Raw genomic sequence first — 21,404 nt, forward strand, 5'->3', positions numbered from 1 at the left:
TAAGTATAGGTATTTTTTGTGTCAGAGCAACTTATCTTAAAAGACGTGGAAATTGGTGGAAACAGGAAGAAGAGCAAGGAGTTTGTTCTCGCTGGGCTTTGGCTTTGGCTCTCAGTTCAGAGGCTCAGGAATTCTGATCTAGACTCTATTAAGAAAAAACACAAATGATTTACATCCTTTGTTTATTGCTCCTGATTACAGTTTAAGTTTCCATTTGTCTTTTGATTTTGGACTTGATGGTAAAAAGGCAGGTTAATTTGGATTTGGTCTTGGTAATTCTGGCTCACGCAGAGTTGGTGTCAGTGATCTTGAAAATAAAAAGCTTTGGTAAAAATAAAACAGGGAGCTTTGGAAAATCAAGTTCCAGTGATCTAAGTACTACTCATTAGGTTTTGTGCATAAAAAGTATTGACTCGTAAGTTGTACCTAAATATTCCCTGGTGACAATCTTTTTTAATTTCAGCAGACAGCTGAACATAGGCACCAACATAGGCAGAGGGGCTGGATTTAGTAGCAGTGCCTCTGGAAATTTAGCATTTGGTTTGGGGACATCTGGTCAAAAGGGATTGGAAGTCAGTAGAGTTGATTGGAGTGAAATTAGCAGTAGAGGATCTGCTGGGGGTGAATCCATAGGTTTTAGATGCCTGTAGCTTAGGTATTCCAACTAAGACTCATTCCAGAAAAAATTTAAATTAATTAAATTAACTAATTAGTTAAAATACTTCTCTTTACATTTAACAACAAATTAATTAGAAAAGATTAATTTTTAATAACATCTTGATTTTTTTCATCAGTTGGAACAGGGTGTTTTGGCTGGGAACTTGGAGCTAGAAGGGGCAATGCTGCATTTGGTTTTAGAGCTTCTGGTTTGAGTTCATTTGGTGACAGCAGCTTTAGTACCAGAACAGTTGAAGGAAATTGAATGATTAGATCTGAAGGATCCATTTCCAATGATCTAGGTATTGATATCTCATTTTTGTGTATACAAACTTCTGAATCATAGAATGTTTTCAGTAGGCTCTGTGATGATCATTTTATATTCTTCAGGTGACACCAGTCTGAGAATTGGGAATACCTTTGTTGGTGATAGCTCTGGAAATTTGGAATCCAGTTTAGGGGCTTTTGGTCAACAGGGATTTGGAATCAATGAACTTGGAGGGGATAGCATGAGTGGCAGTGCATCTGTTGGGGCTGGATTTAAAGGCCTTGGATCTGATGTCAGTAGCTCAGGTATTCCAATAAAGACTCATTCTGGCAAATTTTAAGTTAATTAAATTAACTAAGTAGTGGAAACACTTTTCTCTAAATAACATTTCACAACAAACTAACTAATTATTAAAGATTGAATTTTGATAACATCTTGATTTTTTTTCATCCGTTGGAACGGGGTCTTTAGTTAGGAACTTGGAGCAGGGAAGGGCAATGCTGTATTTGGTTTTGGAGCTTCTGGTTTGAGTTCATTTGGTGATGGTGACTTTAGTAGCAAAACAGTTGAAGGAAATTGAGTGATTAGATCTGAAGGATCCATTTCCAATGATCTAGGTATTGATATCTCATATTTGTGCATACAAATTTCTGAATCATAAAATATTTTCAATATACTCTGTGACAGTCATTTTATATTCTGCAGGTGACACCAATTTGAGAAATGGTAATACCTTTTTTGGTGATAGCTCTGGAAACTTAGAATCCAAATTAGGGGCTTTTGGTCAACAGGGATTTGGAATCAATGAACTTGGAGGGGATAGAATGAGTGGCAGTACATGTTAGGGGTAGACATAAAGACTTTGGCTCTGATGCCAGTAGTTCAGATATCCTCTCAGTCTCTGTTCCTAAGAGACAGAGACATTAATGTCTCTTGATATCAGACATCTTGAGATTGAACATCTCAGTTCATCTAGATTAATAGTTTTAATACTTCCAGTTTCTGTGAATGCAGAATCCTTTATTCAGTTGACATCTTGAAATGGTACCTAGGTTTCCCAAGTGTAAAACAATTCAAAGTGGGAGTAAGTTTGGTTGAAACTGAAATATCAGACTTGGAGTCCTGTCTACACAACCCTTTTCTCTTTCCCTGAACAAGTTTTAAGGCAATTTATCTGGAATAAAGTAATTTGGTGTCAGTTCATTTAGTAGTGAGGCTTATAATTTTGTTACTCCAGCAGGTTGTTGAGTTGATAATATTTTTTTCTTATATAGCTTCATGTGGTTTTAAGTCTGCTAGCATACCATTGCTGAACTTGGATCTATGGTTTATACATCAGATCTAAAAATATTTTTTTCATATTTTACCAGATAAAATTATACACATAAACAGCCTAATCATTTTGTATTAAATAGGTGTCACAAGCTCATCTGACTACAGTACTTCTGGACTACTCAGCACTCCAGGTAGTTTGATTTTTAATGTTCAGTGTTTATAATGTATATGTAAGATGTTCTGTTGATTATTGATTTGCTAGGCCTTGATATTATTATGTGTTTCTCATGTAGCATTGAACATCTAAGTGCTTCTCCTCTTCCAGTACTAAAATTTAGATGACCAATTGGATACTTGAAACAATTTTTTGAATAAGAAAGATTAAATTATATCTTAATAGAACCTAAATAAAACAATACAACTTCCCCTTTATCATTTTAGATATAGTATTTAAAGAATGATTTTATAAATAAATTAAGAATTTAATCTATTATCACTCAACCTGGGCAAAGAGAAGTGGCCTCAAGATATACATAAATGGCATTGTGAAAAATATTTTAAAATTCTATCAAAATGTTCACTTTTTAAAATTGTTGTTACTATTCTATTCTGCTTGCTTTTAAACCTTGCTCTAAGACTTCATGTGTTTACTTGGTTGCATAAAAGGGTCCATGCATTGGAAATAAATGATAATGGGAAACAAATCTTCAAGGTTATGAATTTTTCCCTTTGATCAGGAGAACTGATTATTTTTGTATATAGATGATTGAGTTATTAGTATTATACAGTAGGCTGATTTAATAAAATCTATCTTGGGCCTGTTTGGGTAGCATTTTCCAATAAAAATAGACTACAATTATTCTATTTTTGAAGTTGAAAATATAGTTCTGTAAGGAATACAGCATATGTTATTAATTGTACATGACCCAAAATGAATAAACTGTCAATGATTTCTGAACATATTGTGGCTGATTGCTACAAGAAAAAATATGGGCTTCAAAGATAATCATACATATGACTTTGACAAATCATAGCTGTCACAAAATCAAATTATATATTTAGGATTAAAAAAAACCCACTGATGGCCTTCAATACCAACTTTTAAATTCCCATGTAGAAGACCAAATATCCTGTATATTTAAAGTCAATATATATTTGTAATTTAAGTAATCTATGTATTGTGTTGAATAGGAAAAGGAACCCATATTCCAGAAGCAACCCCCAAATACTCAGAAACAAACACAACTATTGGTAAGTAAAAATGACTCTGATTTATATCTATATTTATATGACCAAGACAACCAGTACCTAATGAGGTTTCAAAGTATCGAAAATTTGAAACTGGTTTAAAAAATTTTTCCATCATCTATCTGTTTTATACACACACACAGACACAGACACCCACCACACATACACATAACGTATATACACACACATAACATATGTACATACACATATATGTATAGAGAGAAATAATATAATTCTTTATACTTATTTAATATTAATGATAACCCACTCAGACAACATTAGAAAAGCTAGCTCTACAAAAAGCAAAACAAACGAGCAAACAGACCACAGCTTCCCTCCATATATCCCTTCCCATAGTAGAGACAATTTCCCTTTTCCACTGGGAAACAAGATGTTTTACTTTTTTTGTTTTAGCCAACTTTGAGTATTTGCAAGTACTCAGATATTACTTTTAGCACATTTTGCAGTATATAAGAAAGAAAAATACAGACTTAAGGTGGATGTGAGAATAGTACCTTTCAGTGATTTTTTTTCTTGGTACATAAACACTTAAAAAACCGAAACTAGAAGCTACATTAATTGTTCTAAATAGTAATGAATATTCTACCCTAAATATTTTGTAGGTGAAGTTTCTACTTGGGGCAAAGGAGCATATAAAGCTTTCAACGGCCGTGTCTTTTCCTTTGAGTCTTCATGCACGTATAGTTTCTGCCGTCACTGTGTTGAATCTGGAGGAGAATTCAATATTGAGATCAAACGAAACAATGATAGTGAGATTGAAAAAATAACAGTTATAGTAGACAGTAATGTCATCTCTATTGTTGGCAATATCATTTTAGTTAATGGAGAAAGGTAAATGTCACAGTGTTTTGAATAAAGGCTATAGAATCACTTGAAGTAACCTGAGCAAAAAGAAAATAAAAGGTTTATTAGGGGAGAGATAGTACTCTTTTCCTATTTTGGTGCTCATATTGATATTTATAATAAGTTCTTGTAAAATGTATAAGACTTTGCTATATGTGGGATTATAAGATATTATATTTATTCCTATCACAAGCTGGGAAAAAAAGAGTAGTTCTGTTGTTTGACTATTTTGAATATCTAGATTTGGGGCAACATGCATATTCAACAAAACTGTTAATAGAATATTTCAATTTTCATTTGCATGCTTAATGCTAAATAAAAATTTGAGCTTTTACAATACATTAAAACTTAGGCCATTGTTTTTAGAAGTAGCAATTTATATTTGGAAGGGATGACATATTTGAATATTTTTCAGGATAAGAAAGTGAGGCATGATATTCTGCTTGTGAACATTTCAAATTATTTAATCATTTTATTCTTATAATGGACCAGTTTCTTCTTGTTCATTTCTCCAAAGCCTCAAAGATTTATTCATTGTTCCTTACAAGTCTTTCCAAAATCAGATGAAAGCCATTGTGTCTCTTCTTCTGAAATGATCAGAAAAAAAAAACTTTACTATTTATTAGCAGTATTATATTTATGATACTAAATATAGAAACATGAATTACCAGAAAAAAACATGATGTAATAATACTGTTCTTAAACCTTTTATATGTACTTGTATTTTATACTTTTCAGTGTACAGATACCATATGACAATAAGATGATTCACATTAAGAAATATGGAGAACATAATGTTCTGAATAGCCGTAGAGGAATCCTGTCTTTAATGTGGGATGAAAATAATAAACTCTCGGTAAGTCCATCTATGATCTTCTTATAGTTTGTGCTTTTTGTTCTTTACTTTCAGTTATAAAATAATACAATATAAGGAAAATAAGAACTAAGATTTATTGAGAAATCTCTATGTATCAGGCACTGTACTAAGGATTATCTAATATTTAAAATATGGTTATTAATCTTATTTTACAGATGATGGAACTCAGGAAATTCAGGCTAATAAAAGTTAAATAATCCACCCAAAGACACAGTTAGTAAAAGTGCAGTCAGGATCTTGCCAAATTCTAAATCTAAATCCTTTAGAAAAGGCCCTGTAATACATTCCTAAGTAACCAGCTTAGGTAAAATTGAACATGAAGAGGGCCTGTCTTTTGGTTTGGTTAAACTTTGTCTTGAGATATTTTCAATATTTTATAAACATACATGTAACCTTTTTTTAAAGCTCACTCTTCACAAGCAGTATACAACTTGTGGTCTTTGTGGTGACTTCAACAGCATTCCAGGTAAGATTTCAATGCATTTTGTCTAAGAAAATTGCCTCCCAAAAGGAAATTATAAAGTAATTTTTCATATTTGGATAAATCTAACAATTAACAATTTGCATTTGTCTATAGAATGAGAAATTGTTAAAATAAAAAAATATATTTATATTGTCAAGTCCATATTTATCTTGAAAATAATGTGTATATATATATATATATATATATATATATATATATAATGAATATCTTGAAGTTAACATTGCTTTCTTTTCAAGGAGAAGATATTAATGAGCACATTGACAATAGTAAAATTCCTGGTAATTGTCCCAAAGCTGTTACCAAAAGCTATCAAGTTTGTGAAGATGGAGTGCATGTAAGAAATATATATTTCATTTAATAGCAGATTTCAACAATATTCCCTTTGGTTTCAATTTGGATAGCCAACATCCTTTTCTAACACTCAGACCTTATTAGAATTTTGCCATTGCTTCCTCTCCAATGTCCCTGTGGTCTGTTTCTCTGCTTTAGTTTAGCTGTAGATGCTAAAATAAGTGTGTTTTTTAAAATGATATTTACTATATATGAGTGTAACAATTCTAATTTCCTTTGAACAGTGTTTTAGTTGGTCTGTAAACTGACATGCTTCACCTCTCCATGATTATTTCTTAATAAGGACTGACTTGACTCTTACAGTTTAGAAATCCCTGTAGTGCATTCCTAAGAACTCCTTTCTGCTCTCACTCCCTTACTTTCACCCCAGATAGCCAGTCTGAATTGTCATCTCCAGTGTACTTTACCTTCTTTCTGAAAAAGTTACAGATAATATTTTTGACTACACCACTTGAAAATAGTCATCATTTATTCTGAATTTTCTGCACTTGCAGAAACTCTTAATGTTGAATTTGGTAGATTGCACTCATTTGATGACTGAAGGAATTTTCACATATTCTTATTTCAATCTAGAACAAAATTCTCAAGACCAAGATATGTATGAATAGTATAGGTAGAAGAGACTTGTGTTTTAATTGACAATGGGTATTGTATTTATAACCACCTTGTCATCTTTTAGCAAAGCAAACTAAGGTCATCTGCTATCTTCCTTGTGAAATGCTCCTTGAGTTTTGCAGTTAGAATTGCTTTCTCTTTCCTCTGTTACCCTATGTCACTCATTGGTACTTATGATCTATAAAAATTCCTCATGTTTTTCTCACGTTTCCTAAGAGATTATGAGCTCTGTGATAACAGAGATTAGGTTTTACTGTTGTGGTAGTTGCACAGTGTGTGAGCCTGGTTGCTCAAAAATGTTAGTTGAATGAGTATACAAATTTATATTAAAGCCAATGTGTATTTAGTAAGAACTTACTATGTACAAGACATTGTGTTAAGCCTAGAGATTATAAAGTTCTATTTCTTGCTCCAAAGAAACCTGTAATCTAGTGAGAAATATACACAAAGAATAGTACATTAAAAACAAACAATCTTTGAAGATTTCATTTCACTTAATTTTATACCTCACTTGGAGAATGTTATCAGTTGTCCTGGGGCTTAATTGGTGCAAACTGTGTTATTTGCTTGCTAGTAGCTTTTATATTTCTCTGAAAACAAACATAGTTAAGATAGCAAAAAGCTATGTGGTAATTAAAATATTTTGAAATTTGAACTTTTTGTGCTTGACAATATGTCTTTACTTCCTTAAACAACATGAGAACAGATATGTTGTTTCCAGAGCAGACTCACATGGCCCCCACCAAGAAAGCACAGAATCAGTCCATTTTATTTTTTTGCTCATCAGATATAAGCAGACTGACAGTTAAAGGGTCAATATCCCTCTGTGTATTGTGGTATCAATCATTCACCATCCCAATCTCTGACATTGACAAACTTTCCTTTTCTCACCCCTTTCATTTTCTCAAGTTCTAAACTTCATGTCACTTTTAGAGAAATTTTGGATGAGTTTCGGTACAACAAATTTTGAAGTCCTTATATAGCAATCAAAGGTATCAGAGGTGAAGTTTTCTTTTAGGAGTCACTGTACCAAATGTAATGATTCAAAACTCCCCATTTCAACCAGTGTTCAAGAATTTTCCTGTCAAAGCTACAGGGTATTATGCAGAATAAATTTCTGAATTTATCTTTCCCAAAATACTCATTTGATTCTTCATTTTTCCTTTGTTTTCTTAAAACTTCATGCTTTATTTCCTAGCACTGTAACAAAATTATTGGAACCTACTTTGAGAAATGTGGAAAGGTTGGCACTTTATCCAACAACTACAAAATGATCTGCATTGATGAGTACTGCCAAAGTAGAGACAAAAAATCCACCTGTGACACTTATGCAGAATTGTCCCGCCTCTGTTCATCAGATGGTCCCGGCACCTATGTATCCTGGAGAGACGATCCCGATGTGGTTTGTGGTAGGTTTCAAATATATTGTAGATTCCAAATCAGGAAGCTTGTATAGCACTTAAAGTTGGGATGTGTTTCAAAGTGGTCTTCTCAAATGCTTAAGCCCTGGAAGAAACCTCAGAGACCATAATCTTGTCTCTGACACGTACCTGTGAGGAAACTGAGGTCCATTTTGTGGGGTTACTTGCTACAAGTGCTTTGTGTTAAGATCTTAATTTGGAACTTTATAATCAGTAAAAGTCACTGGGAAAAATGAATAATTCTGTGAAATTCTGTAAAAACTGTAAAAAATAACTGAAAAAGTTATCAAAAGTATGTTGATGAGTAATTATTTTTTTCAGAAAATTAGAAAACCTAAATGAGTTTCATACAAATATGAATATACTTTTCATTTATACTTAGTTCAGTCTTTATAAGTTAAAATACAAATAGAATATCAATTTCAAAGTAAGGTAAAATGATACTATATAATATACATTTCCTCCAAATTAAATATTGTATCATAAAATAATGCATAGGAAATTGGCATAATTTAGTACTGAATATCTTTAAAAACTGACATATCTTGAAAAGTAGACTCAAAGAATCCCATTTGAAAAGATCCACATTAGAATATTATGTATTTATCGCATTTATTTTCCATGTATACATATTTCTATATTTCTCCAGAAAAACCTAGATGCCCAGCAAAACATATCTACAAAGAATGTGGTCCCTCAAATCCTGCAACTTGTTCTAATGTGGCTCCTTTTCAAGGCATTGAATGTGTGAGTGGCTGCACCTGCCCAGAAGGTAATACTATTTACACTAAAACAATTGAAAATGAAGTGACTCAGTTATAGTGTGATCTTGTTTCTAACAAGATATTTAATGAACAAATTATTACCTATTTATAATCCATCCTTCTAGCATACTGCAGGGGAGGGGTAGAGAGACTTTTAAAGTTAATGTGCATTTCTGTCTCTACAACACCTGAGGACCATGGTACTACACAGATGATTCGCTAGCTCTGTATTAGGCTCAAAATGACTGCTCTGTGGCTCCGAAAATTGTCTATACTCTTGCCAGTTCTCAAATTTCTTAAATAGAAATTATCATTTTAAGTGCATGTTTACACTTGAAAGAACAACCTCAAAAGTGATTTTGCAACACACTGCTTGAGAATTTACTGATGTTTATATAGTTTCAAGATTAACTTTATATAATGTACTCTAGGTTATCTATTGGATGATATTGGAGAGAAAGGGAGATGCGTGTTGAAAGCTGACTGTCCCTGTGAATCTAATGGAAAAGTGTATCAGTCAGGAGAAATCCGTGAAGGTTCTTGTGGTTCTCAGTGGTATGTGTGTGTGCTTTTGGTCTACATTTTATTGATAGTGACATAATACTAATATTTTAATGTAATTTGAAGTAATTCCCTAAATCCACATGTAAAATAAACTTTTCAGAAAAAAAAAAACAACCTTCTGGCATTTTCTGTGTTTATATTCTGTCTTTCAATTTTTGAGGAAAGCTTTGTGTTTTATGTAAAATATATGAGCTTTCTTTGTATCTTTAAAAGACAATGTTTTTTTACTAACTAAAATAGTGTTTTGAATAGTAAACCGATTGGTGGTTGCAAAACAGAGCAAAGCATAATACAAAAGTATGGTTACAATAATGAAACAATATGCTAATTTCCAAGAATATTTAAAAATATACAATTAGAAACAACCCAACACTTTTCAAATAATTTTTATATGAGGCTACATTGGTGAAGATACATTTAATCCAGATAGGATTTTTTTTTTTAGATTCTATACTTTTGACATTTTATTGGTACTTTCTGTCACCTTGGCCACAAGAAGTATTGGTGTAAAGCTTATCCACATTACTACATTACATAAGGAAAATAAAGTTGCTTTGCAAATTTTGGGTAAGGCTGGAAAGGAATGGGGTGAGGGGGAGAAAGGGAAGAAGAGGCAACAGCAATAACAAAAATATAAACTTTGCTAATTGTATTCCATTAAACCAGTGCTCTCCAAACCTCCAGATAGGATTTTAATGTGCCAAACGTTAGTGTAGATTATTTCTCTTTTAGTTGAATAGCTTGATTCTTCCTTTTGCGTTCAGGAACAATATTCTGACCAGACAGATTTCCCTGTTCCTCATTATGCCTTTTCTCTGAAACTCCACATATCTGCTGGACTTCAGAGGACTTTCTAGAATGTACTGTGTCCTTGTGAGGAAATAAACTGACTAAATGAAAACGAATATATTATTAATACTGTAATATTTTCTCAATAAATAGGCAATGTTCTATTAGTCTGGTAATAATATATTAATAATAATTATGAATAACAAGAGCTATGATTTATTGAATGTGTAGAACTGTGCTGTCCAAGAGAAATATAATGTGAGCCACAAATACGACCTACATATATAATTTAACACTTTTAGTTGATCCATTTTAAAAAGCAAAAAGAAACAAGTGGAACTAATTATAATCATGTACTTTACATATCCAAAATATTATCATTTCGACATGAAATTAGTATAAAATGTTGAGAGATTTTACAATCTTTTTTCATATTAAGTCTTAGAAGTCTGTGTGTATTTTACATTTACAGCAGATTTCAATCTGGACTGACAAGCCGCATTTCACATAATCAGTAGCTATGTCTCTATACTATATTGGACAGTGCAGGTCTATAATGTGGCATGTAACAGGTGTTTTAATACTAATAGTGAAATGTGTTCCATTTAAACAAACTCCTGAAATCCAGTTTACAAGTTTTTATATGTTTAATGCAGGCAGAAGTTATTATTTTGGTCAATGGAATTAGAGTCTTTTAAAATACCAGGATACCATGGTCAATGAGACATTTTATCAAAGCTGAGATGTTGGGTGGGGAATGAAAATGGTGTAAGAAAACTTAACTAGATGTCGTAGTTTAAGTTATGATTTTTTAATGTTGTGTTATTTATTTTCACAATAGAGAAAACATAATTGATGACCTTTAACATAACCATTGCATTTTAACAGCACATGCCAAGAAGCAAAGTGGTCTTGCACTAAAATGCTATGTCCTGGAAGATGTAAGGTGGAAGGAAGTTTGATTACCACCTTTGATGGTGTTAAATACAATCATCATGGAAACTGTCACTTTTTGGCCATCCATGTACGTAACAGTGTACAACACTTGAGAAAACTGATACATCAAACTATTTCTCAGCCATTTTAAAGCACAATCTTCATCTTTATTTACTATTAAAAATAACAAACATCCCTTCAATCATTGGTTATGTATTTCAGTATCTGCTTTCGGTCACATATTGACATTGACAATGATTATTACCTGTGCTCCTTAGAAATTCTTGATAAACAAAAACAATCAAAATCTCCTTCATTACTAATAATTTTCTAAATACACCGGGAAAAGTTTTCCTTTTTCTACTTTTCTTTGCATGTGTTCATTAGTGCCTCAAATGAAACTATCTTTTACATTCCATAAAGGATCTTCCTCTTTCATCATTATTCTTTTACATTTATTTTTAGTTTTTATAATATAACAGTATGATAGAGGTTATCCTTACATTTAAACTCTTTTCAATATTAAAATTTTAAGTAATCCGAAGTTCAATAAAAGGGGATTCTATTTCGTAGCTTGTACCTTTAGCTAGCATGAGAACAGGAAATTTTACTGAATCTTCCTGGTCAGAAACAAAGATGAGCAGAATTTGTGACTCCTGAAGTGAGAGATGTGGATCAATGACCAGTAATCTGAAAAATGTAGTTGCTGCTATCAAAAGCCAGTTTTCCAAATCTTCTTTCCTTTTTTGTAATACTCCTCACATAATCCATGAGAATAGGGGATGGGCAAAGTGAGAGGGAAATATGTCAAAATATATAGAATATTTGCTTCTTATAGATTAGAGATTCCTAGATCTTGAAATGAAAACTGGAAGTCAATGTTTGGCATGACTTTTATTATGGGTTGACAAATTAAATACCTCTCTCATTGGATTTAAGTTGACATCATGGATTTTTCCAGAGAATAAACAAGCTATGTTTTCTCTAAGTCCTATTAGTCTCAATAATGCAGCACAATTCCTTTGGAGAAGACGAAAAGTAAAGCTAAAAGAAAAAAAAAATAATGTTATGAAAATCCACCAGTTATAGACTACTTAAATAGTCTTAGATGCAAGAAACTTGAACCATCTGTAAAGCTTTTGGCCAATCCTAGACTGTGCCATTGACTGAACTAGGTTTCTAGTTTCAGAGCAGAATGATAAGATGTAAGCCTTTTGCATATTTGAAATGCAAACATGCATTGTGAATGAATCACATAGTAATAGCATATATTCAATGACATTTTAATAAACATTTACATGAAATGCATTTTTTTAACAGGATAAAGATTGGTCTATTAGTGTTGAGCTTCGTCCATGTCCAAGTGGTCAGTCAGGAACGTGCTTAAATAGTGTTACACTCCTCTTGAATTCGGTAAGTAATCAGATTCCTAAAGCAAAATCGAATCAGTTACTCCACAAATTCAGAATTTTCAGGTTGTAAAAGAGAGGTTTTACTGTGTAAATTAAAAGCATAAGTAAGATTGATAAAGTCTCTGGAAGAGCTGGATAGTTCCAAGGATCCTTAAGTATATCAAAATTAACGTAGACACATAACTAATGTGCTAATTACAGGTCAGCCTTATGTGCTTATTCGATTATTAAAATCTATGGCCCATTTAAGAAGACATTTATATTTGTTTAGAATTTCATGTATTTGGAATTATCATTTTAAGTGGAGATGACCTATATGGGGGGGAGGTCACCTAGCTTGATCTTTGGTACTTACAAGTGGTTCGACCTTTGGAAATCCAAGTTACCTTCTTGGGTCTTGGTTTCCTCATCTACAAATCAGGGATGAAAAGTCCTTTATAATCCTCCTCAAAGAATTGATATAAGAAATGCTTTAGGGCTTCCCTGGTGGCGCAGTAGTTGAGAGTCCGCTTGCTGATGCAGGGGACATAGATTCGTGCCCCGGTCCGGGAGGATCCCACGTGCCGCGGAGCGGGCTCGCTGAGCCTGTGCGTCCGGAGCCTGTGCTCTGCAATGGGAGAGGCCACAGAAGTGAGAGGCCCGCATACTGCAAAAAAAAAAAAAAAAAAAAAAGAAATGCTTTAAAAATGATCTATATTTTAGATATTTATAAATTAATCCATTACAATTAAACTTTTATGGAAAAAAATTTCAGGTTCACATATAACACTAAAATGAATTAATATTGTAAATTAATATGAACTAACAATGTGTTTTAAATATTAGTTTGTTCCAGTTGAAAAATACATATTCAATAGAGATGGAACAGTCACAAATGACAAGATTAGAAATCAAGGTTATTATTATTCAGGTAAGTTTAATAATAATATTTTAAAATAAATATAAAATGCATTAATTTATTCAATCTTTAAGGATATTAAATGTTTCTGCTTTTTAAAATCTATTAAAGTATAAAAGCATTTTAAGAAATCAAAAACTGTTTAATATGTCAATTGTTGCTATTAATATAAATTATTACTTTTACAGAAAAAATACAGATCTCCAATGCATCTTCCTCATACCTTCAAGCAGAAACATACTTTCATGGAAAACTGCAAATACAAATTGTTCCTGTGATGCAATTATATGTTTCCATGCCACCCAACCAATTCACAGACACTGTAGGTAAGTCGTCTAGATATGTTTTTATTTCCAAGGTGCTCTTGTAACCATCTAGTGTAATTTTCAGTTGTCTCAATTAATGACATTAGACCATAAGGCATTTTTACTTAATCTTTCGTTCCATATTGCAGTAAAATAATTCTAACATACAGTGAGGACAGCTTTATTTATTACAAAATCTATTTCCTAATGGTTTTCAACAATTTAAAATTTTTAAGGTTTTTAAATTAAGGATTTATTAAGTGAGATTTGATAATTTTTGTTATTTCATTTTGCTAATATATGTTACTAAAGCTTTGACTTGTAGAAGAATAAATGAAAATATTATACATATAAATCTTTTGAAAATCAAGTTTCAAATACAAGCTATTACAACTTGTCTTTCTGCTCGTAGATTACATTTCTTTTACTGAGTTTTTCTGTTATAGAAATCAGCTCTTACATACTGTTCAAATATCAAACAAAACAAAGAAACGATGGCAAATCCTACAGTTACTCATTTAAAACCGTCTAAATTTTTGCAATATACTTTTGCTTAAGAAGGTGACATTTATACACAGAAAAAAAATGTAACTCATGGGTCAGAAGGGTCCAAATAAGAAAGACAATACTCTCAGGTGGCTTATACATGTTTTGATTTGAGCAAAGAACTGAATATGAATCCAAAAAGAAGATGAGAAAATGCTAAAATTTGTTTTGTGCTCTGTACAGGACTCTGTGGTTCCTATAACAACAGAGCAGAGGATGATTTCATGTCAAGTCAGAATATATTAGAGAAGACATCTCAGGCATTTGCTAATTCTTGGGAAATGATGCCTTGTCCTAAAGGAAACACTGCTTCATGCGTCAGTATAGAAAAAGGTAATGTTAATTGAACATCAAACTCCGTAATTAGATATTTGGTACTGGAATTATAAACTTATTCTGGTAATAATATGAGACTACCAGATAATCCTGGTTTCAGCTAGCATTTGTTGTACTGTCCCAGTTTTAGAGGGAACAGTGGAGAAACAATCCGGCTGGTTGATGACACTCTTAGAAAACATGTCTCATTGGGAAATGGAGGGAGGAAAAGACACAGCTGCCTTTTTCTGTACTAACTCTTTTCTTCCTTATACAGTTTTCTCCACGGTTATAGAATAATAGGGTTAGAGGAGACTTTACCTATCACTTAGTTTATTAGTATTCCTATTTTATTTAGTTGTAGAAGTCATCATTTCTTTGAATAGCGAGACTCACCGTAACTACTGAGACACTTAATGATGCAGCTATAGTTAGATCCAGGTCTCCTAACCATTGCCATCATGTATACCAAACCCCAAATATAGATCTTAATGGGAAAACTGTACACTTGTATGATTCAGCTCATGTTTTAGCTTACCAAATACTTTCATACCTATTAGTTCAATTTATTTCCACAAATATTCATGAAGGACATAGATGAGGTTATTATCTCCATTAATGTAGATGGTGATAATGGAGTTTAGATAGAGTGTTCTTAATAAGGTGTAATCCAAGTGTTTTGAGTCCAAGTCTTTCTCTGATTGTTCCCCTAGTATTGCTGATTTTAATACATACTTCACTTTATGTTGCTTCTTTCATAAGTAATGGAATGCAACGGAAGGTAAGTTAAGATGTATTATGATGATATGTTAATTAGTTATTTCTAAATTAATCTGCATATTTGAAACAAATGTTTGATCAGTTTTTAATAATATTTAAAAATTACTAAAGTGATTCCTTTTGAAAGTTTCATCTATTTGTTTTGATTTAAAAGATGAGCTGGTAAATGCATTAACATCAACATGGTAATACATATTTCACGGTTTTAATTGTTGTTATTTTGTTTTGTGGTGTTGCAATGAAAAAAATGAGCATAGGTAAAAAACATATATATCTCATAGAAACCAAGCCAATTTAGGTTAAGCAGACTATATGTTAACAATTTTGAGAGATATGTAAATGACTCAATTTCCAGTGTTTTATATATAACTTAATAAAATAAAATACAGAAAATTAAACTATACTTTAATAAGATGTTAATAATGTTTACAAAAAAACAGTGAAACCTGGTTGCAAGTTTGGCCTCATAATTGGCCTCAATGTCCTTTAAATAGGTTCAGTCATCTTCCTTTATTGCTTCCTGGTGACAGTAACTTTTAAAGGCCAATCAACAAATAGTTAAAAAAAATTTTAGTAATGTTTGTCCTAGTCATGGTCATCATCCTTAAGAATCTGCAGATCACTGAGCAAAACATTTCCTACTCAGATGCTATTTTTGTGAATTTTCTCTTCTGTTAATTTAATCTGAGACTAGTTATTTATAAACCAACCAAATATCAATTAAGCAGTTAAAAATAAAATTAGCATATCTGAATTATTTATATTGGTTGTCCTAATGTATGACCTTCAGAAACACTGATCTGACCTACTTGGGTGACAGTACTAACATTTCATAATTTGACATAAATATGTATTTTAAATTAAAAGATACGTAAATAAATACTCTGGTTCCCTTATTCATATTTTTATATAGAAACTGCCCTTCAGAAAAATGTTAACTGATTTAATATAAAAGTCCAAAGCTAATAAAGATTTGCCTCTAAGTTTAAATAGTTTCTGATTATATCATGCTATTTTTGTATATAGTGATAACAAATTATAGCAAAACACTTTAAAAACACAATTGTTTTAATAAAGACAAAAGTTAAAAATTTACACTTTCTCTTTTAATCAAAAAATTATGACAGTTTTGATCTAATATGTGGTTCATTAATTTTCTTCCAGAAAGGTTTGCTGAAAGGCACTGTGGAATTCTTCTTGATTTGAGTGGGCCTTTTGCTTCCTGCCATTCAGTTGTGGACCCTAAACCATATCAAGAGGTATGTGAGGGTCTGATATTAACAGCTTTTTTTGAGAAATATTTTGATAATATTAAAAGAAGCATGAGATATTAAAAATGTTCAAATAGCAGCCATTGTCAGTAGATTAAGATATATGTTTAAATTTAACATTGGATTATACTAATTTATTCAATTGTTAGATATACCAACTCAAAACAAAAAGAGGTACAGGAAAATAACCCAAAATGAGAAAAGTCTTGAATAAGTTTCTTTTTCTGTCTTTTCTAAGTTCTTGGAAAACTCATTTAATAATTGATTTGCTATTTTGTATATTTTTGAAAAGACGTAATTCCAAAAGTTTCAAGGACATACGTTTTTCAGGGAAGAGGAGTGGTTATGAACTGATTTGTTATACACAGTTTTCCTGTTCTGAATATTTTCATAATGTAATATAAATTTGTTTCTTATTTTAAAGGAATGCAAAAAATATACTTGTACTTGTGAAAATAGTCAAGACTGCCTGTGCACAATTTTAGGCAACTATGTGAAAGCATGTGCTGAGAAGGAAACTTACATGATAGGATGGAGGGCTGGGCTTTGTGGTAAGCAGAGGCTTTAGATAACTCTACTTTCTTCTCAATTTTACAAAAGTTGTGTGTGAGTGTGTGTGTCTAGGTGTACTTTAAGCATGTGTATTTACAAGTCTGTACTTTGTTCTTTCAAAGATGATTTTATGTTTGTTCAAAAAATGTTTTTTGCAATCCTTGCATATTTACTTCTTGGTTTATTTCTTCTATCTTGATTAAATACATTCATATTTTAACAAGAACAGAATATATATGCATTTATATATAAATGTATGTTTCTGTTCAACTTTTGTATGCTGAAATATAAATAATGTTCTGACATACATTTTTAACTCATAGTCAAATATTAATAACTTATTTTGAAAAAATAAATTAGTAAGCTAAGGACTCAACTACTATGTTTACAAAATCTTACTTTGGGGACTTCCCTGGCAGTCCAGTGGTTAAGACTCTGCACTTCCATTGCAGGAGGCACAGGCTGGATCCTTGGTCAGGGAACAAAGATCCTTCTTGCCACGTGGCCAGAAAAAAATCTTATTTTGTTTTAAAATATTTATTACACTAAAGTCAGAAAGAGAAGGAAAAATACTGTATGTTATCACTTTTTTTTTTTTTTTGGCGGTACGCGGGCCTCTCACTGTTGTGGCCTATCCCGTTGCGGAGCACAGGCTCTGGACGCGCAGGCTCAGCGGCCATGGCCCACGGGCCCAGCTGCTCCGTGGCATGTGGGATCTTCCCAGACCAGGGCACGAACCCGTGTCCCCTGCATCGGCAGGCGGACTCTCAACCACTGCGTCACCAGGGAAGCCCTGTATGTTATCACTTTTATGTGGAATCTGAAAAATAAAACAAACTAGTGAATATAACAAAAAAGAAATAGACTCACAGATATAGAGAACAAACTAGTGGTTACCAGTGGAGAAAGGGGAGGGAAAATATAGGGGTAGAGGATTAAGAGGTACAAATTTACTGTGTATAAAATAAATAAGCTACAGGTATATATTGTATAGCACAGGAAATGCATCAAATATTTTGTGATAAATATAGAGTATAATCTATAAAAATTTTGAAGCACTGTGTTGTACACTGAAACTAATACAATATTGTAAATCAACTGTACTCAGTAAAGAAAAAGTGAAAAAAATTCTTATTAGAAAGCTGATAAATCCTTCATTTAATGGAAAAAAATGTTTATTGCACTATTCAAATACGACTTCAGAGAAGTACTTTGTTTACAAAAAAGAAAAACTTTTGTAGAAACACATCTCTATAGATAAGTCTTAATACTGCATAGCCAATATCCAGTTAATCAGTAAGGTCTGCCAAGTTCACCTCCAAAATTTCTTTCAAATATATTCATATCTTTCCATCTCTTTTGCCACCAACCTAGTTCAAAAGCTGTCACTTTTACTTCTGGGTGATTGCAATAACCTCCTTTAATATCCAGTCTTGGTTCCCTCTAATCCAATTTCTGCAGAGAAATCAGTATAATCTTTAAAGTAAAACCAAATAAAACTAACCTGATCATGTGACATTCCAGTCTAAAACAAGTCAATGGCAATTCATTGCTTTTAGGCTAAAGACCAAACTGCTTACAAGGGTCGTGCAAGTTCTAAAGGCTACTTGTCTCTGGGCCTATAGTTTCTATTCTTCTACTTGCTTTTTGAAAGAATTTCCCTCTCTTGTAATTTAGACATAGAATTACCAGACATAGAATTACCTTTCTCCAGGCTGTCTTCATGCTGTCTATCTACCCCCTCCTTTTCACTAAGTGCAGGTTCCCAGCTGTACACACTTAGAGCTTCCTATCTTGCTTTTTTAGCATGCAGCACAATTGTCCTTTCCCCAGGAATATAAGCTACAGGAGAGCAGTGTACTGCCTATCTTGTTTATGGGCTTTATTCTCAGCAGAATGTGTAAACATTATAGTAGTGTCTCAATAATGACAGAAAAAAAGAATGAAAAAAGGACAGGTACCTTTTCCTCTATTATTCATAATCTCAATTATGATTAATTCACTATACTACCTATAAACATCAACTTGAGGTAAGATTATTAATTTTCCTGGTTATTTACATGTTGATTATTTTTCCCTATACCAACAGATCAATCTTGTCCAAGTGGCCTAGTTTTCAGGTACAATGTTAAAACCTGCAATAGTTCCTGCCGATCATTGTCAGAGAGAGATAGGAGCTGCGATATGGAAGATGTTCTAGTTGATGGATGCACTTGCCCTGATGGAATGTACCAGACTAATGAAGGAAATTGTGTTCCAAAATCTCAGTGTGACTGCTACATAAATGACGAGGTCATACAACCAGGCAAACTCATTCATATTGATGACAATAAATGGTATGGAAATTACAAATATACTTGTTATGACTTTGAAATCAAGGGACTGTGTTTTTCAGAGAAATAGTCTTTTGCTAGTATGAAGTCTTCTTTAGACCTATCATATTTAAAATTTTGTATTTCTTATTAAAGTTTGATATTACCTCTTTTACCTGGAATGTTCACTACACTGTAATGGCCATCGTTGATTTATCCCACTCTTGTTTGGTTTTAAATGACAGTAGAAAAAATATTCTAGAAGCTACTACATACAGACAATGCAAAATGATTTTATATTCAATGTTTCCTAGTTGTCTCTCAGCATTTGTCATTCAACAAAGAGTTATTCAATAAATATCTACTGTGTGCCATGCTTTGTGCTGAGCCCTGGAGTTACAAAGATGAGTGAGCATTGTCTTGGACTCAGATATTGCAAGGAGGTTTGTATACTATCATATGGTACCAAAAAGGGCCAGTTGCTACTGCAGGAGATAAAAAACTTCTCAGAGGAGACCAGCATGTCAGTTTTCCTAAGGGATGAATCTTCCAGACAAAATTGGGTTGTGAAGAGTGACTTCTAGTGGAGTAAACAGAATGAACTGATGTAGGAAATGTTTGAAAAAGTATTGCACATGCAGGTTGTTGCTGCACAGGATTACGCTGGAAAAGGCATACTTTTCCAGGGCATACTCAAGAGTTTGAACTTTGTTCCTGGGAGGTAGGAGGTGCTGAAGAATTGTAACTTTTTGTAATGGATAAGAAGGTTGTGATTTCTGCAGTCTGGGCGAAGTAGTCTATCCACATTTCTAATTCGATACAAATAAATAGCAATTCTTAAAAACATAACTGCAAAATTGAAGCAGTTGTTCCAAAAAAACTTTGGATGCACCTTCTCTCTTTTCTTTAGTTCCATAAAGATATCACTTAGCAATGAATAATTTCTCTTGGTCATTTTAAAGGAAAGGATGTGTATCAACTCTTTTCCATCAAACATGTAAAACATTTGGTTGGGGTTTGGTAATGATACATTCCCTACAGATGCTGGGGAATCTGTACATTACCTTTTTAATAAAACTTAGGCCAGCACCTCCAAATTATGGTTGCCTTCATCATTATCCTGTTTCAGACCTCTAAGACCTCTTATTGGCACTACTGTGAGAGCTAACTTGGCTATTCTTTGCCCTGTCTCTCTCTGTCTCTGTCTCAAGTTTCTTGTACTACCAATAGAATATCAAATCTATAGCACTATTCTGACTGTGTCACTTAGCTGCTCAAACACTTTTGTTATGGTGACAGTTGCTTAAAGAATAGAAACAGGGCTTCCCTGGTGGTGCAGTGGTTGAGAGTCCACCTGCCGATGCAGGGGACACGGGTTCGTGCCCCGGTCCGGGAAGATCCCACATGCCGCGGAGTGGCTGGGCCCGTGAGCCATGGCCGCTGAGCCTGCGTGTCCGGAGCCTGTGCTCCGCAACGGGAGAGGCCACAACAGTGAGAGGCCCGCGTACCGCGAAAAAAAAAAAAAAGAATAGAAACAAACTTGCATGTGAGACTAACTGAAATCTGGCCGTAACTTACTTCCAGTACTTCTCCCTGTAATGTATCCTGCCTTCTATCAAACAAGTCATTGGAACGTACCTTGTTCTTTCCTTTGTCACATTTTACATCTTATCAGCAATATCTGTTGAATCTTACTCATTCATCAAGATCAAGCCATCTTTTCCATGAAGTTTTCTGTATGTCCATAAGAACCTTGCTTGTACATTTCTATAATACATACAGGATTATATCTTATAATTTGGTACATTTTATGCATCTTCTGGGGGACTGTGTCTCATTGGTCTTATTATTTGTGATAAAACAGGTGGTTTATGAATGAGAGGTTAAAGTTGCTGTAACA

General features: G+C 32.9%; 1 protein-coding gene across 1 annotated transcript in view; it reads left to right on the forward strand.

The window, feature by feature from the left end:
- Positions 1 to 907: 907 nt before the first annotated feature.
- The window catches only part of LOC132434276 (mucin-19), a 101,536-nt gene continuing 81,039 nt past the window's right edge, over positions 908 to 21,404 (forward strand). The window contains exons 1-18 of the mRNA XM_060025956.2: positions 908 to 959; positions 1,048 to 1,230; positions 3,392 to 3,451; positions 4,072 to 4,300; positions 5,051 to 5,168; positions 5,595 to 5,655; positions 5,910 to 6,007; positions 7,838 to 8,048; positions 8,710 to 8,832; positions 9,256 to 9,379; positions 11,066 to 11,201; positions 12,434 to 12,526; positions 13,351 to 13,435; positions 13,612 to 13,749; positions 14,458 to 14,607; positions 16,534 to 16,628; positions 17,065 to 17,191; positions 19,282 to 19,528. Coding sequence (XP_059881939.2) covers positions 923 to 959; positions 1,048 to 1,230; positions 3,392 to 3,451; positions 4,072 to 4,300; positions 5,051 to 5,168; positions 5,595 to 5,655; positions 5,910 to 6,007; positions 7,838 to 8,048; positions 8,710 to 8,832; positions 9,256 to 9,379; positions 11,066 to 11,201; positions 12,434 to 12,526; positions 13,351 to 13,435; positions 13,612 to 13,749; positions 14,458 to 14,607; positions 16,534 to 16,628; positions 17,065 to 17,191; positions 19,282 to 19,528 — 2,315 coding nt within the window. The 5' untranslated portion in view covers positions 908 to 922. The remainder of the gene's footprint in view (positions 960 to 1,047; positions 1,231 to 3,391; positions 3,452 to 4,071; positions 4,301 to 5,050; positions 5,169 to 5,594; positions 5,656 to 5,909; positions 6,008 to 7,837; positions 8,049 to 8,709; positions 8,833 to 9,255; positions 9,380 to 11,065; positions 11,202 to 12,433; positions 12,527 to 13,350; positions 13,436 to 13,611; positions 13,750 to 14,457; positions 14,608 to 16,533; positions 16,629 to 17,064; positions 17,192 to 19,281; positions 19,529 to 21,404) is intronic.

The sequence above is a fragment of the Delphinus delphis genome, chromosome 11 (assembly GCF_949987515.2).
Source record: "Delphinus delphis chromosome 11, mDelDel1.2, whole genome shotgun sequence".
NCBI classification, from domain to species: domain Eukaryota; kingdom Metazoa; phylum Chordata; class Mammalia; order Artiodactyla; family Delphinidae; genus Delphinus; species Delphinus delphis.